The 15,138-nt window shown below is 29.2% G+C and overlaps 1 protein-coding gene across 1 annotated transcript; it reads right to left on the bottom strand.

Annotated features, from left to right (window-relative positions):
• Positions 1-3,146: 3,146 nt before the first annotated feature.
• PCOAH_00009830 (Uncharacterized protein) lies at positions 3,147-13,506 on the bottom strand (the record flags this gene model as incomplete). The annotated part of the gene is made up of 4 exons (XM_020057792.1): positions 3,147-4,046; positions 8,062-8,865; positions 12,337-13,299; positions 13,438-13,506. 4 exons carry the CDS (start codon positions 13,504-13,506, stop codon positions 3,147-3,149), a joined length of 2,736 nt encoding a protein of 911 aa, XP_019913019.1.
• Positions 13,507-15,138: the final 1,632 nt, after the last annotated feature.

The following is a 15,138-nucleotide window of genomic DNA, read 5'->3' as shown; positions in this document are numbered from 1 at the left end:
CATGGACAGTTCTATGAACAGTTTAAAAGAAAAGCCTAAAGGAATGAAGCATCGTGATAATTTTGACCAATCAGATGAGTCCCTTAACATGGATAATTTTTATTCTAACAAAGAGAAAGTTGGCATATCCACCAATTCTGGCAGTGTGGAAAGTCTCTTTGAAGAACGAGATCATTTCCATGATGACTATGATGATTATAAAGTTCGCAATTATATGGATAAAAGGCGACAACAGAATAAACTTTCCGGCATTTCCAGTGAAGGTTCCCTCCAGAGTATCACATCGGGTAGGATATTCGAAGCAGTAGATCCGAGGGTCGATATAGGAATGTTACCATACATAGGAAATGGGGCAAAACATGAAAGAATAGGAATAAGGCATGGAGGACTTCTTGGTGCATTGGCACACACTGTACGTACGAATAAAAAATGGGTCCTCCCTGCTTTGGCTCTTTTTGTTTATTATATAGTGTCGTTGCTCCACGGTGGTGGTTATACCAGTTTATTGAAAGTCAACTTCCCATGGTTGTCTGGCATGTCCTTTATGTTAGTTACACTGAGCATAGGAGTTATTCTTTCCTTCGTGTTATTTCGATTCTATTACCGAAGGAAAAAATCAAAAATGTTAGATAAAATGTTGAAATATAATATTCTCTCAAGAAATGACAAATATAGAAGATTTTAAAAATTAGGAGGAGTACATAATTATTCCCCTTTTAGGAGGCAATTTTGATGTTACATTGTGATTTTATATATTCATTAAATCTATTTTTTTTGATCTTTTGTAATATATTTATGATGAGGTCTATACATATTATTACAACTTATGCCAGAGTTTTATTTTTAATTATGATATTGTTTATTCTTTTCTTAGTACACATGATTTGTGCACATATTGAGCTGTATGTCTATATAATCAGTTGTTCAATGATATAATTAAAAGGAGGAAATGCGCTTTAAGAAAAATGTGTCCTACTATGTTCTATATATACATATATCTATAACCCGTAAACCGTTTACATCCTACATGTATTATATACAATATTATGATTACTGTAGTCGGATCATAAAGCAAATACTTCCGTGAAATATATATTTTTTCTTTCTCTTATTTACTCATACTTTAAGAGCATGACACCCTGAACAATATTTAATTTTATATATGGAAGAATGAAGGAGTATATATTTTGTTATTTCCATGAATATATTATATGGAAATATGTGCCTCCAGTCCCTGTTCCCATGTAGTGCCTCCTGCGTAAAGAAGCATTTCTTATGACGATTAGACAAAAACTATTATTCGAACAACAAGTATTCCTCCGTCCCTATCAACACTTACGACAATGTAGTATATTCTTCAAATAACACTTATGTTGAAAGGACCCTTAAGTAAATTGAACTTAATTCATATTTCGGCTGTGCATATCTTCTGCAAATTGTATTTACAAAAGGTTTAGTTCCCAATATATTTCTGCTTTGTATCTTTATGGTTCCTGTTCCATCCACTCGGGTGATATATATAGGGTGTGGGACTACTAATCTCAAAAATATGGCGTGCTAATATATTTCCATTTTCGGCAGCACCATAATACAGAAAAGTGCCATGATCCTGATTATAAGTTAGTGCCAAACAGGAGTAAAAATTATGTGATGTAGGAACATGTATCCCAATGAACACTTATTTATATATGTAACACTAAAGTGTTAACTATTCAACTGTTCCTATGTGACACTTTAGGAATAATCTCACACACTGTGCTCCATCCTTTTTATAATGTTGCACTTTTCCTCAATACATAATTATATTTTTATTTACCAGCAGAATACTAAAATATTATTTAAAAATTGCATTTAGTTTTAAGGGTTTTAGAATAAAAACTACAAATGATTTTGCGGTTCCTACTATGCATATTTTAAAGTAATTGTATCACTTATTCACTTGAAACATTACATTTTGCATAGGAAATATAATATTTTGCGAGCAAGTGTGCAGAAGAATTTATGGGTATATATATACATAACAAAAACAAATTGAAAAAAAAAAAAAGGCACATCATTGTGCAGGAAGAATCACAATTCCAGATTTCCTTAAGAAAATAAATATTATACAGACCTTGGCGTTATACACATTTTAATATAAAAAAATTAATAAGGATTAGAAAGGCTCAAGAGTACATTAGTTAACGGGTCCAACTTTTTCTTTTGCTGTACTGCTGTACTATGTGGTAGAATTAATCTAATTTTAATTACTCTAAACAGGTTAATAACAGTATTCGTTTTTACTTATTCGTTGACGTGTTTTGATGGCGTAGGAATTAATTCTGATGTATTACTAAATAATGTTCCTTCAGTAATAGCTCCAAAGAGAAAAATTACAAGTGGGTCTATATTTTTTGTTAACAAAATTGGTATACCCCTAAAGGAATATGTATTCACAGAAGTGAATAATTAAAAAAGTTGAAGGCGCTTATCCATGAAAAATGCATAATTTTTTTTTTCTTATCACTTTTTGCATATATTTTTTTTCCTTTTTAATGTAGGTTTATTTTTATTTTATACCAGTGATTCTTTTGTAGAAAGATTGTAAGTTCTGCTGTTGTATTTATTCTCCTTTCGTTTAATTCAAAAAATAAGAAACGGCATATACTACTATGTCAGTAAATAGGTATTTAAATTTTCTAACATTTTGCAGAATATGAGTAAAGTTTAAGATTCGAAGTTCATAAAACATGATGTAAAAACGAAAGAAAAAAAAATTTATAATTTACTTCTCGCTTTAATGCATTTTTATTAACCCTGTGTAGTCAATTGTAGCATTGCTTGGAACAAGCAAACAGTGACAATTTTAGTAAAAATATAGGAAAATAAGGAAAAAAAAAAAATTTAGGTTAAACTTTTAATGCTGCTGCAATAATACGAACTTTTAAAATAGCGTAATGAGAAAATTAGAGCACTTCTGGTTCATTTATTTTGGGGATAAAATAAAATTATGATTGAAGCAATTTTTTAAATATAACAAATGCAGGCAATACTTATACAGATAAATATGTAAAGTTGTTAATTCACCTTTTTTCACAATTAGGCATCTGCATTATTTTTTATCTTCAAGTTACTTTGTCCATGTCTTATTTGATAATTTTCTCCATTTAAATATCTTTTTTTAGTTGCTTCACGTCGTAACAAAGATATTTGACATCTATTGTTCTTATAGCGTAGTATAAGCCCATCAGCAGAGTACTACTAACGGTGATCAATGAGAATATTATAGACATTGGAAGCCACAAAAAAGGTGCAATAAACATCATAAGAAGAGATAAACCTACACCTATTGCGATTGGCTTAAATACTCTATATTTACTGCATAAGAACTTGAAATATCCTGATAGGCCTTTACCTTTATAAATTCTAATACGGCCTGACCTAATTCTCAAAAATCTTATGATTTCTGAATCTAATTTTGAATTAAGTTTATTTATTTTTCTCTCTAACCGTGATTGGCGTTCTCTTTTGTATTCATTCTCATAAATTAATGATTGAAGGGATTCAGGACGATGTAAATCTTGTGATAAATTAATGGCTATATCATATTCTTCCTCCCCCTTTTTAACTGATTCTTGGATATTAGATTTATTCCTTTTTACTCCGTTAACTGGTCCTGCTTTACAGTTGTTTTTACGCTCTAATTCGTGGGGAAAATTTTCGGAGCTATCATAAATGCTGAATCGGTTAGTATTTCCCTCATAGTTACTACTACTGTTGCATGAATCAAAATATTTTTGGAATCCTTTCTCTTGTGTTGATCCAAGGAACATTTTTTCTGAAGCGTCCTTGTCTATGAAATCACTAAGGTGTTCTCTAAATTCGTCATCCTGTGCTAATGCATTTAGCCTTTCTCCAAAAATGGCATCATCTTCATCTAATAAATTTGTGACTTTTTCCTTTAATGCTGCATAGTTTTGTTCTTCTGAGAGACCTGATTCTACAGAGGCGTTTATGTCGAATATATTATATGGATTATTTGAGTTGTCCTCCTTATAGCATGTTGACTAAAAATAAAAGGAAGGTATATGCAGCGTTCGAGAAGGTACACTTATTTAAACATTTTATTACAGAATTTTTTTTAATAAAGCAAAATTATAAAGAGGCAAAAGATAGTGTAGATCCTTTTTATTTCTACAATTAGAATTGTACCTTAGGAATGTATGTAAGGATACCCAATAAAAGGGCAACGGTGAAGGTTTTTCCAGATATTAACATATTGGTATATTTTTTTCAAAAGAGGGGAAATGAATTTTCTCAGAAGTTCTGTTATATATATTGTAATAATTATTGGTTCCACTACAACATTTAATGATAGTTTGTTTCCATTTACAGTTTTTATTTTTTATTTTTAACTATAGTTATTCTAGAGATAATACAGAACGTATTATTCTCTATAATAAATAAAGTGACAGATTAGATAATGTAGAAAAATTGAAAGAAAAATCATCATACAATATGTTTGTCGAATACTTTTGAATACTACAATATATAGTAATATTTTTTCTAGTTATTTTACGAACGTAAAAATATTGCACATTCTGCAACAATGATTTATTTTTAGAAGTGTACCAAAAAAAAAAAAAAAAAAAAAAAATTATTCAGAACAATGAAGAATAAATAATAAAAAAATACGCAAAACGTGTATGCTGCGCTATCCATTAATATTCACGTGAACATGCATTACCTGCATAATATAGAACAAAAAAAAAAAAAAAAAAAAAGAATATATTACATATTTTTCTTTTCCCTCCTTTGAGAAAAAAATATTACTTGCATTGCATTGTTAGAATAAAAAAAAAAAAAAAAATACAAAAAATGTAAGAATAACAATATATCGTGCTGCATAAATATTTATAATATAACTTCGTATTTCTATAAAATTAAGCAAATTCTTGTAAAAATTGTAAATATTAAGGAAACATTACGGAGTGGTGGTAAAATATTAACTTGCATTCGGAAATACTTCCATTATCGTATTATACATTATAATGTTAAAAAATATTTAGGGGTTAATTTATTAGAAAATTTTGAAAAACGTTTTCTAAAAATGTTCCTTCAGAGTCTCTGTTCCATTAATCGGTAAATAATGAATTTAGAAATAACAGTTGTGCATAAAAAGAAAAAATCTATATTTTTAAAGTATAGAATTATTATTGTTTCCTTTAATTCTGTCAAAATGAATAATTAAGCCTAATAAGAATTTCTTAATTAATTTTTTTAAAATAAGATGAAAGTTCCATTATTTTTATTGATTAATTAGGTGTAAAATTTTAGATAGTTCTGACTGCTGGCGCACTTTATATGATATTATAAAACAAGTACAGTGTTATGTTCTTACAGTAGTTCAATTTGCTATGCACAACATGTGGAATAAACCTTCTGTCAATATTTTATGATGGTAATATTAATATGATTTTTAGTCATTCACTTCTTCCATTATTTCAATTATTCGAAGACATGGTTACATAAAATTTATGGCACATTATTCACTATTTTTTTAGCAAATATTTCTGAAATATTCTTTATATGAACCATGTTTAAATACATCGTGTGCATCTTTAATTGCATCCGAGTAAATAAATAATCCAACATTTCAGAATGTCGATGTACTGTATTTTTTCGCGCATTATATTTTTGTGATTATAGCAGTTCCAAAATACTTTCAATTTGGAAGTATTTATTAAAAAAGGCTTATAAGAATGAAGTTATCTAATTAGTAAATACACATTTATTATCTTATCATCGTTATACTCCTTATGTCAAATTATAATGTGATAAAGGGAAGACTATGTTTTCAGAGTAAGAATATCTCTTCTCATATGCTAATTTGTGAGAGAACTTACAATTTTATGTAAAAATTGATTTTACCTATCCTATAATTATTTCCTTTTTGTGTGCTTCCCGTGTTTCACATTTACGTATTTCTTGCACAATCTGCGCTATTTCTGCAGAGCAAATTAGCATAGTAGATTTTCTATAATTTGCTCTCGAAAATAAAGGCCATCTTTGAATTATAAGTGTCTATTCAGCTGGACATATATATAAGTACAATGAATTATTATCAAAAGAGGGTGCAATGCCAAATGGATTTTTTCCCAATTATGGGTGAACTAAAATAATATAATAGTCATGTTAGCAATAGTACCACTAATTCACTAATATATATAAAAAGTTTATGTGCAAAAATAAAGTCAACTATGATCGTACAGTGCTATAGTGAAGAAATTTTATATACAAAAAGAAGAAAAAAAAAAGAAAAAAAAGCCGAATGTTGATATGGATATAACGTAATAACGCCAATGCAAAAATGTGTTAAAACATAAAATAATTTGAAGATATCCTCTACCTAATAATAAATTAAAAATAATGGAGCGCACTGAAACAATATCTAATGAAATAAAAAAAGGAACGTTAATAAATTACATAAAATGCGTTGTTTTATAATATTACTTTTTTACATTTCTTATTGAAATACGTGTTACGTTGTCTATAACTGTTGCTATGTTCCACTTATAATGAACTAATTCAAGCGAAAATAATATTTTTCCACAGTACATATTAAAAATGTTAGTATATATGCAATAAAGCTCAATAAATGACCCAAATAAATTTAAATGTACTAATGATTCGTTCTAACAAATGCTTATTCTTAGAATATGTATACATAAGCATATAAGCATTTTCATATACAGAAAAAAATTACGTATATGCACTCAGACTTGTATGGATTGGGTTAAATATATTTATATATAAGCCCATACTTTCTTTATTTACGGTATTATTTTTGCGTCCATTCTTTTTTTCTCCCTTTTGTTTTAATGCAATTGTATTATATATTATAATTAACAAAATAAAGAGTACTAATAATTAATAAAGAGAATCATTCTTAAGATGATTTTTACTATGTCAAGTGTGTTGGAAAAGGGAAAATGGAAAAGGGAAAATGGAAAAGGATATAAGTAGCGCTGCCTTCCTTTATTATATAATAGCACCTGTCAAAATGTGGAACCAGGGATTAGATGGTCCTTACAAATTTCATTTATAGCAAGAGAGCAATATATATGTTGACCAATGAAAAATTGAAAAAAAAGTAATAAAGTAACATTATATAAAAATGTTCCACACATATAATGAATTCGCTACAACTGTAATAAGATGACCCACGAAATAATTGCGTTGTAAGACAAAAACGCGTCTATGTGTTTTTTTGAAATTATATGTGATGAAATAGTAACTTCAAATGTGCTATTTTATATAATAATATAGGTAATGTTTTAAATGAAAAAAATAAAATGCCTGATATACCTGAGAAGGAACTAATAACTGCAGGAATGTACAGAAATTTAAAAATACATATGTATATTCATATAAAGTTAGAATTCGTATATGTTCCGCGCTTTTACCTTAATGAATGTTAGTGCGCATTTAGTACATTTATTTTTTAGAATAACGATTATTAAAGTTAACTAATGGGTGGTGCATCTATGCAAAAAGACGGGTAAAAGTCTTTACCAGGGAAAAATGTTGAATTGGATTTCATCAAAGTTTATCGGAAATGAACAAGTTCAGGTATAAAAACTTTTTACCAATGTATATGCCAAATATAGTGTAGTATAAGGGAAAATATTAAAACACATTTTTTAAAAGATACTATTTATAATACGACACATACGAAATAAATAAGATAAAGAACTAATTAGTATGAGAACATTATATTTTTGAGGACAAAATACGAAGCACGAATACAAGGAAAGGTACGTTTTAAGGTTTTAAATTACATAAGAAGGTTAAATGTTTATGTATGTGACATGTACATATGCATTTAGTTGATATTTCTATGCGCTTGAATCAAGAAATGTTTATGTATGTTATAGAATTAGTGCATGGGACTATTGGGGTTTAGAGGCCTTTTATATATATTTTTCATAATAGATAATGTTTTCCTGCAGATCTACGTGGTCCATATCTTTTATTCAAACGTTTGCATTTCTTATATTTGCGAAGAATGTAAAAGAACACAGTGATGAAGGAAGCAATAAATATATTAATAAATGGGGACATTATAGAGGATGGCCCTAACACATAGAATATGCCAAATAGAACCATAAATGGAGCAAATGCTATAGCTGGGGAAAAAATTGTCAACACCTTAACAAGTTTTATTGATTCTGGTGATATATATTCACGGAAACGATTTCTAACTTTTGGAGGTATATGAGAATTCAATATATCATATATATACTTTTCATATTGTTCATCTTGTTTTTTCAGAAATTTAAATATTCTTGAAAATATAGATTTTTTCCTGTTTCTACGCATACCCGTTATAGGCATCTCGTATTTCATTGCGTTGTATTGCGGAACTCCGCTGTGGACAACACTATTATAAGAGCTATCAAGTTCTTCATCTTCATCATCATAATTGTTTTTATTAGATGATTTGTAAGAACTATCAATACTTTCACAGGAATCATACAACTGGTCTAAATTATAATGACTCCACTGGCAGGAATCATAGAACTGGTCATAACTCAGAACATTTTCATAAGAATCATTAAGGTTGTCAGATCTATGAGAACTCCCATTGCATCTGATTTTATTAAAGCATTCTCTAAATTTATCATCTTGCATCACTGATTTTACTCTATTTTCGAATGCGTAGTCATCCTCATCCACTATGTCCGTAATTTTATCCTTGAAGAGGTCGTATTTCACTTCCAAATCTATGTCTATGTCTCCCCTTAATAATCTGCCATTTCTGCAATTTAATATTGTTCTAGGGTTGACTATCCTATCTTGTGATTCACCAAAGTCAGTAGTTATCTGAAAATGAGGGAAAATATTTAAATGTTATTAACGATAGCATTTTTATTTATACATGAATAACAGTTTCATCAGGGTATAAAAACATGTTAAGAAGGAACTGTTCAAATTGTACATAGTATTAATTTGCAAAATATTAAATTTAATTGTTAAATGCATACTTCTTTAGAATATTTCCATGGGGTCGCTAAAATGGCAAACGTAAGGTATTTAAGTAAATAGATACCTCTGTTGTTTCCCATCATGTTGAATACGCTCATGTTATTCCTCAATATATATATGGGACACTTCTAAAAATTCTTATTTTATATGACCATCCTTTTTTTTTCTTTTTTGACAGTATGCAACAGGATTATTATTACTATTATGGACTTAAATTCCTGTATTATATGAAATTAATTTGTTCTATATCGTTAAAAATATATTCTTAAAATGGGACTTTTTTACGAATAAAAAAAAAATAAAAAAATTAAGTTGAATAAAAATAGAAAGTAATTTTTTTAAAATTTTTATTATAGCAACCGAACAACTACCACAGAAGTGATTAAAGTAGTTTTTATACATACCGAAAGTTTTTTTAATGGAAGAAGAAAAAATTGAATAGAAATTTTTTTTTTAATTATTTCATAATAAAAAAACGGCAATAATATAAAATTAAAATCATTCATACATAGCACGGTGATAAAAGAATCTATTGATATATCCTAGAATATAGGGGAAAGAAAACAACATACGCTGTGAATTCTCCATATTCACTCAAAAAAAAAAAAAAAAATTATTCAGAACAATGAAGAATAAATAATAAAAGAATACGCAAAACGCGTATGCTGCGCTATCCATTAATATTCACGTGAACATGGATTACCTCCATAATATAGAACAAAAAAAAAAAAAAAAAATATATATATTACATATTTTTTATTTCCTTCCTTTTGGAAAAAAATATTACTTGCATTGCATTGTTAGAATAAAAAAAAAAAAAAAAATTCATAGGATCCATTCGGCAACACATTTGTCTCGTAATAATTGATAATAATGCATCAGAATATGTTTCAATAGGAAAAATCTACTCTTGTGGGCTTATGGGTAACTTAAGCCTTATGTCATTCATACAATATATATATGCAAGGACAAAATATTTCAGATAGATTAAAATACAGAGTGCCATTTTTCAACTAAAATTGTATTTTTTCCTAAATTCGTATGGCACATTCAAGTATATTACAATTTTTTTTAACAAAGTTGTTCATTTCTTCCCGCAGATTAATATAACATGTCTTTCCCTATAATATAAATCAATTCCGTTACCACTAATTATGGCATGGCAAAATAAGATTTTATTTGCGCGCTTTTTTAAAAAATGAAAAGAGAATGATAAAAGGTAATATAGCACAAATAAATAAGAGGACGCATAAGAAACAAATGGTTATAATACCTAATCTCCACCTGCTATTCTTGTCAAGTACTAATGAGTTCTACGCACATGTTCCTTCTATGTACAAAACGGAGGCGCATGTAAAAATAAGGGTTCATTGTTTTATTTACGTGTGACGCAGCACGCGCATGACATATATATGTACATATTTATTCGAAATCATCAAATAAAAATGCATAAGATAATATAATACAACAGTGTGTCCTTACTTAAAATGTCTGTTTATTCGAAAAATTGTTCAATAGCAAATAACCTCCCGTGCTATGTTTTAAGCGGAAAAATATTATTGTACAGGTTTGTTCTATGTAATAGCATCATAATTATAATTACGCCCATTGCGCACTTTAGCATATATACATTGTTTCCCCATTTTCCGCTTTCGCTTCATTCTTAATTATATGATAGCGCTTATACATAGTCCTATTTTCCTCGTTTGAACAAATATATCCATGTATACCATAATATGGAACAAATTAAAAAATGTACAATCCGACGTACACTTGTTTTCGGTTAAAACTTCTGTAAAGCATTTTTTTCCTGTTTTTCTGTTACTACTATTTATTCATTGCATAATTTAGTAAAGATAAGCGTGTGCTACAATATTTCCATTTTCGGCAGCACCATAATACAGAAAAGTGCCATGATCCTGATTATGAGTTCATTTGCGATACTCAAGGGATACGTACAATAAGGCCAAATGTGCACTGTACTACTTCCACATTCATGGTAAGAATATGTACATGTGGGTTAGCTATTATCTGAGAAAACTGTTTTCCCTTGCATTTCAAAGACGTCCTTGCTTAACAATATTACACGTATATCGAATTCCGCGCACTTGTGCGGACATTTTGCACAGAAATATAGTACATTACGAAACAATACAAACTTATGTGAGGGTACAATAAATTGTCCTACATTATGACATTATAATACATTATTCCATGTTTCATGGCCCAGCGTTTATTATTCGCATAAAAAGTGTAACCCCCCCGGATGAATTTACATTCCGATGCGACCATGGTTATTTACATACGATAAGGATAAAAATTGAACATAAATTTGTTTAATATTGTACGAAATAAATGGAGGCACAAATGAATGCACACATTTACGAATCATTCGTGTATAAGTCATAAAAATGTACGCACAGTGATCGAATCTAAGTTCCACTATAGCTATTACTTTTATAAATGTGACTGTTCACCTTGCATAATAAAAGGGGTTCTCATATATCTGTTCCTACCCCCGTGGGAAATAACAACAACGTATGAACAGAAATAAGAACAGTTTCCTGACAATTCTGTAAGAATGATAATATTCCTAAAAGTCCAATTTTAACAGTATTAAAATAACACTGCATGAAGAAAGTATACATTACTCTGTAACAGTTAACGTTTGATCGTTTTCCATTCTTTATTATTCTACTCCCCAATACAATCACTAATTACAGACAGGTGGTACAACTTTCTGACGTCTCTTTCACTAGTATAGAATTCCACTATGTTTTTCCTTTTCCTTACGTGTTCCGCTAAATTGTCCAGATGATAATATGGTGGTAGGACGGTGGTGGCGATAATTGTGCACAAATTAATACACTTCAATGAGTAATTATATTCATAAAATTAGCCAAAATTCAAATAATTACATAGTTATAAAACAATGTAAAATAACAATATCACAAAATGTAATGATAAAAAGACATTCATACACGCACTAAATTTTCCATGACGCATTCATGCGGGTGAACACCTCTTATTCTGCGCAGACACACAATGAGTAAAAAAGAAAGAGAATGTGAAACTTTAAAAAAATTGTTCCCCTTGAACGTGTCAAACACGTTGGACATATATACATATTTTGCTTACAAACGTATAATATTTTCATGTACATTCAAATTACTTCATCAAAATTTAACGGGTCTACAGTAAAATTTACTTAAAGTATTTCCGTTTTATATATTTCATTTCGGTAGATAATTTTTTATACGATATATAACCCCAGTTAATACACTGTCCGAATTAAAAGTATAGCATTACGATTACTACTGCAGGAATTATTAACGGCATGTAGGCGATAAAATTTCCTGCTAATGAAAATAGGGTTAGAATGGCCGTGGGAAATACAAATATGCCAAAAATAAAAATTGGAATTACCAAAAAAATGGTTAGGAGAAAGAGCAGCACAGGCATAAATACTCTGTATTTGTCTATAAATGAAAATATCTTTCCCCGGATGCCTCGACCATTATAGGCGTAACGACCAGCTGCTTTTTTCTTTAAAAATCGATTCACTTCTGCATCTAACATTTTATTTACTTTTCTTAAGAAGGTGCGTACTGTTGATCTTTTTCTTGGTTTTACTAATTCTTTATACACATAACGATCGATAGATCCTTCGAAAATACCATCTTCTTCTAATTTAGAAGGCACATAATCTCTCACTTCATTGTTTGGTTCTCTCTTAAGATTATTCGTTCGTTTCATATCATCTTTCTGTTTTGCTTTACACTCTTCATGACGTTGTAATTCGTCAATTATTTTCTCTTTATGATAATTTTTACTTTGCAGTTCATCAAAAAATTCTTCCAAATTGTTACAAAATTTGAATGGGTCAGAATGGTTCTGATTACTGTGATCTACATCTGGAGAGATGAGAAAAGGGTTTTTCTGCAAATCATTATTACTATTTAATATGTTAAAATGTTTTTGAAATTTCTTGTCCAGCATTAACTTGTTACACCGTTTTTTAAAGAGGTCATCCCGCATTAACGCATTAAATTGTTTCCGAAAATGATCATCCTGTGCTAATGCATTTAGTCTTTTTCTGAGTAACTCATCATCTTCATCTAACAAAGTTTTTATTCTTTTTTGCAAGTGTACATAATTTTGTTCTCTCCAGTTTGGTTCTTTTTCTTTTACTGTTAACATTCTGTCACATGTTTCATTTGATGAGACGTTTATGCAGCTGTCCACGCTGCATGGCGTACCAAAAGCAGTTGACTGAAAAGTGGAATAAATACACACAACATATATACAGAGCAGTGTCAATTTTATTTCTATCAATAAATTTGCATTCTTAACTATATCATAAAATAACGAAAAGGTTAAGAAATGGCAACATGTATAATAGTATAATACCTTATCATGGTAGTGCAATATCCATATTAAAAAGTGGAAAATGGGAATTGTTTTACCGAAAAGGAACATATTATCCCCTTATTTTTCTTATTCTAGTATTCTCCTGCAGTTCACAATTTCATTTATTAAGTGAATTATTATGTAATATATTATGCAAAATTATAATGTAATTACAATTTTTCCTTTTTTTTTTAAATTGTAATCGTCAAGTTCCCGTCATTTAAAATGAAGACAGATATACTATGGTGGTAGGTCCCGCGAAAAAATATATAAAATTAAAAATGATATCAATTAAAAATATTTCAGTTCGTTCTTCTTATATGAGGAATTTATGAATTCAGATAAATCTAGAGCGCTTTTAATAAATATTATAGGACGCGATATAATCACATAAAAGATTTATTCTTAGAACAGAATGAAAATCGTTTTTTTCTCAAAGGAATAAATACAAATAATTAAACTAAAAAAAAAAAAAAAGGAGGCCATCAAATTAAATAACGCGAAGAAAAGTTGGTGTAAAATGGAACACACATAAAAAAATCGTAAAATTCATCAAAAAGTTCCAATGGTTGCGTAAAGGAAAAGAAAGAAATTTTTAGGATGCATAAAAATATTCGAGGATTATGAACATGTAATAAACTCCTTATGTGAAGTTTATTATATACACATGGGCACTCGGAAAGGATGTTTTAAAAATACGCGAATTGTAATGAAAAAATACACAAATATGATAACACACCTGATATGATTTCCAAAGCAGAAGTATTATCAGTGCTAACTAAATTCTTCATGCCTCTAATTAATAGTAAATGTAAAACATGGAGAGGTGGCAAAGGAACATGCTCGATGACACCCAAAAAAATTTGACCATTTGTAGTTACCATGAAGAGTATGTGTGTACCAAATTGCAATAACAGCAAGAACAGCAGCTTACACACCTTCCATCCTTCATAATTCAACTAAAAGAATAACCGATTACATATGAACTCATGTTTTCAGCGTCAACAGGGAATTCTGGCAAAAAGTTAAACAATTCGCAGATGATGAAGGTGCAATTTTCCGTTACCCCCCTCTGTGCTTGGGTTTATATTATTATGCTTTATTCTTGTACAAATTCTCATATACACCTGCTACCCCCTTTTTTATGTAAGAAATATACACTTATGGGAAGTGGAAAAAAAGAAAAAAATAGATTGCTCCCTTTTCCGATCTAGGATTATGAAGAATATATTACTTCTTTTTGTTTCGTTCGCGCTTTTAATATCAACTGGTTGTAAACAGCTGAAAAAAAAAACGCGAAACTCACAAAAGGGTGAAATTGCGTAGTAAATTTATGTATATTATTAGTTGCTAACATTTATAAATAGAGAAATATATACATAAGATTTTAATTTCGTGAAATATCTGTGGTTGATTCATATGTAAAGATCAAGCAAATTTCTAATTTGCATAAAATTTATAATCATAAATATAAGAAGGGGCTTAAATTTTTGGAACCAATTCCTTTTTCTTTTTCTTTGCGCATCTAACCGGCTTACAAAATCTCTTAACCATATACACCATTTGTGTCCACATGGAATCAAATTTTTTTCATTTTTTTCTTCCTCTTTTTTTTTTCTTTTTTGCACACCATATCTACTATTTGTTTTGGGATATACTCTGGGTTACCGTTGTAATGAGGAAAGAAATAAAAGAAAAGGG

The sequence above is a fragment of the Plasmodium coatneyi genome, chromosome 4 (assembly GCF_001680005.1).
Source record: "Plasmodium coatneyi strain Hackeri chromosome 4, complete sequence".
NCBI classification, from domain to species: domain Eukaryota; phylum Apicomplexa; class Aconoidasida; order Haemosporida; family Plasmodiidae; genus Plasmodium; species Plasmodium coatneyi.
Note: the sequence above shows the minus strand (reverse complement) of the source record. Positions and strands in the feature narration are given on the sequence as shown.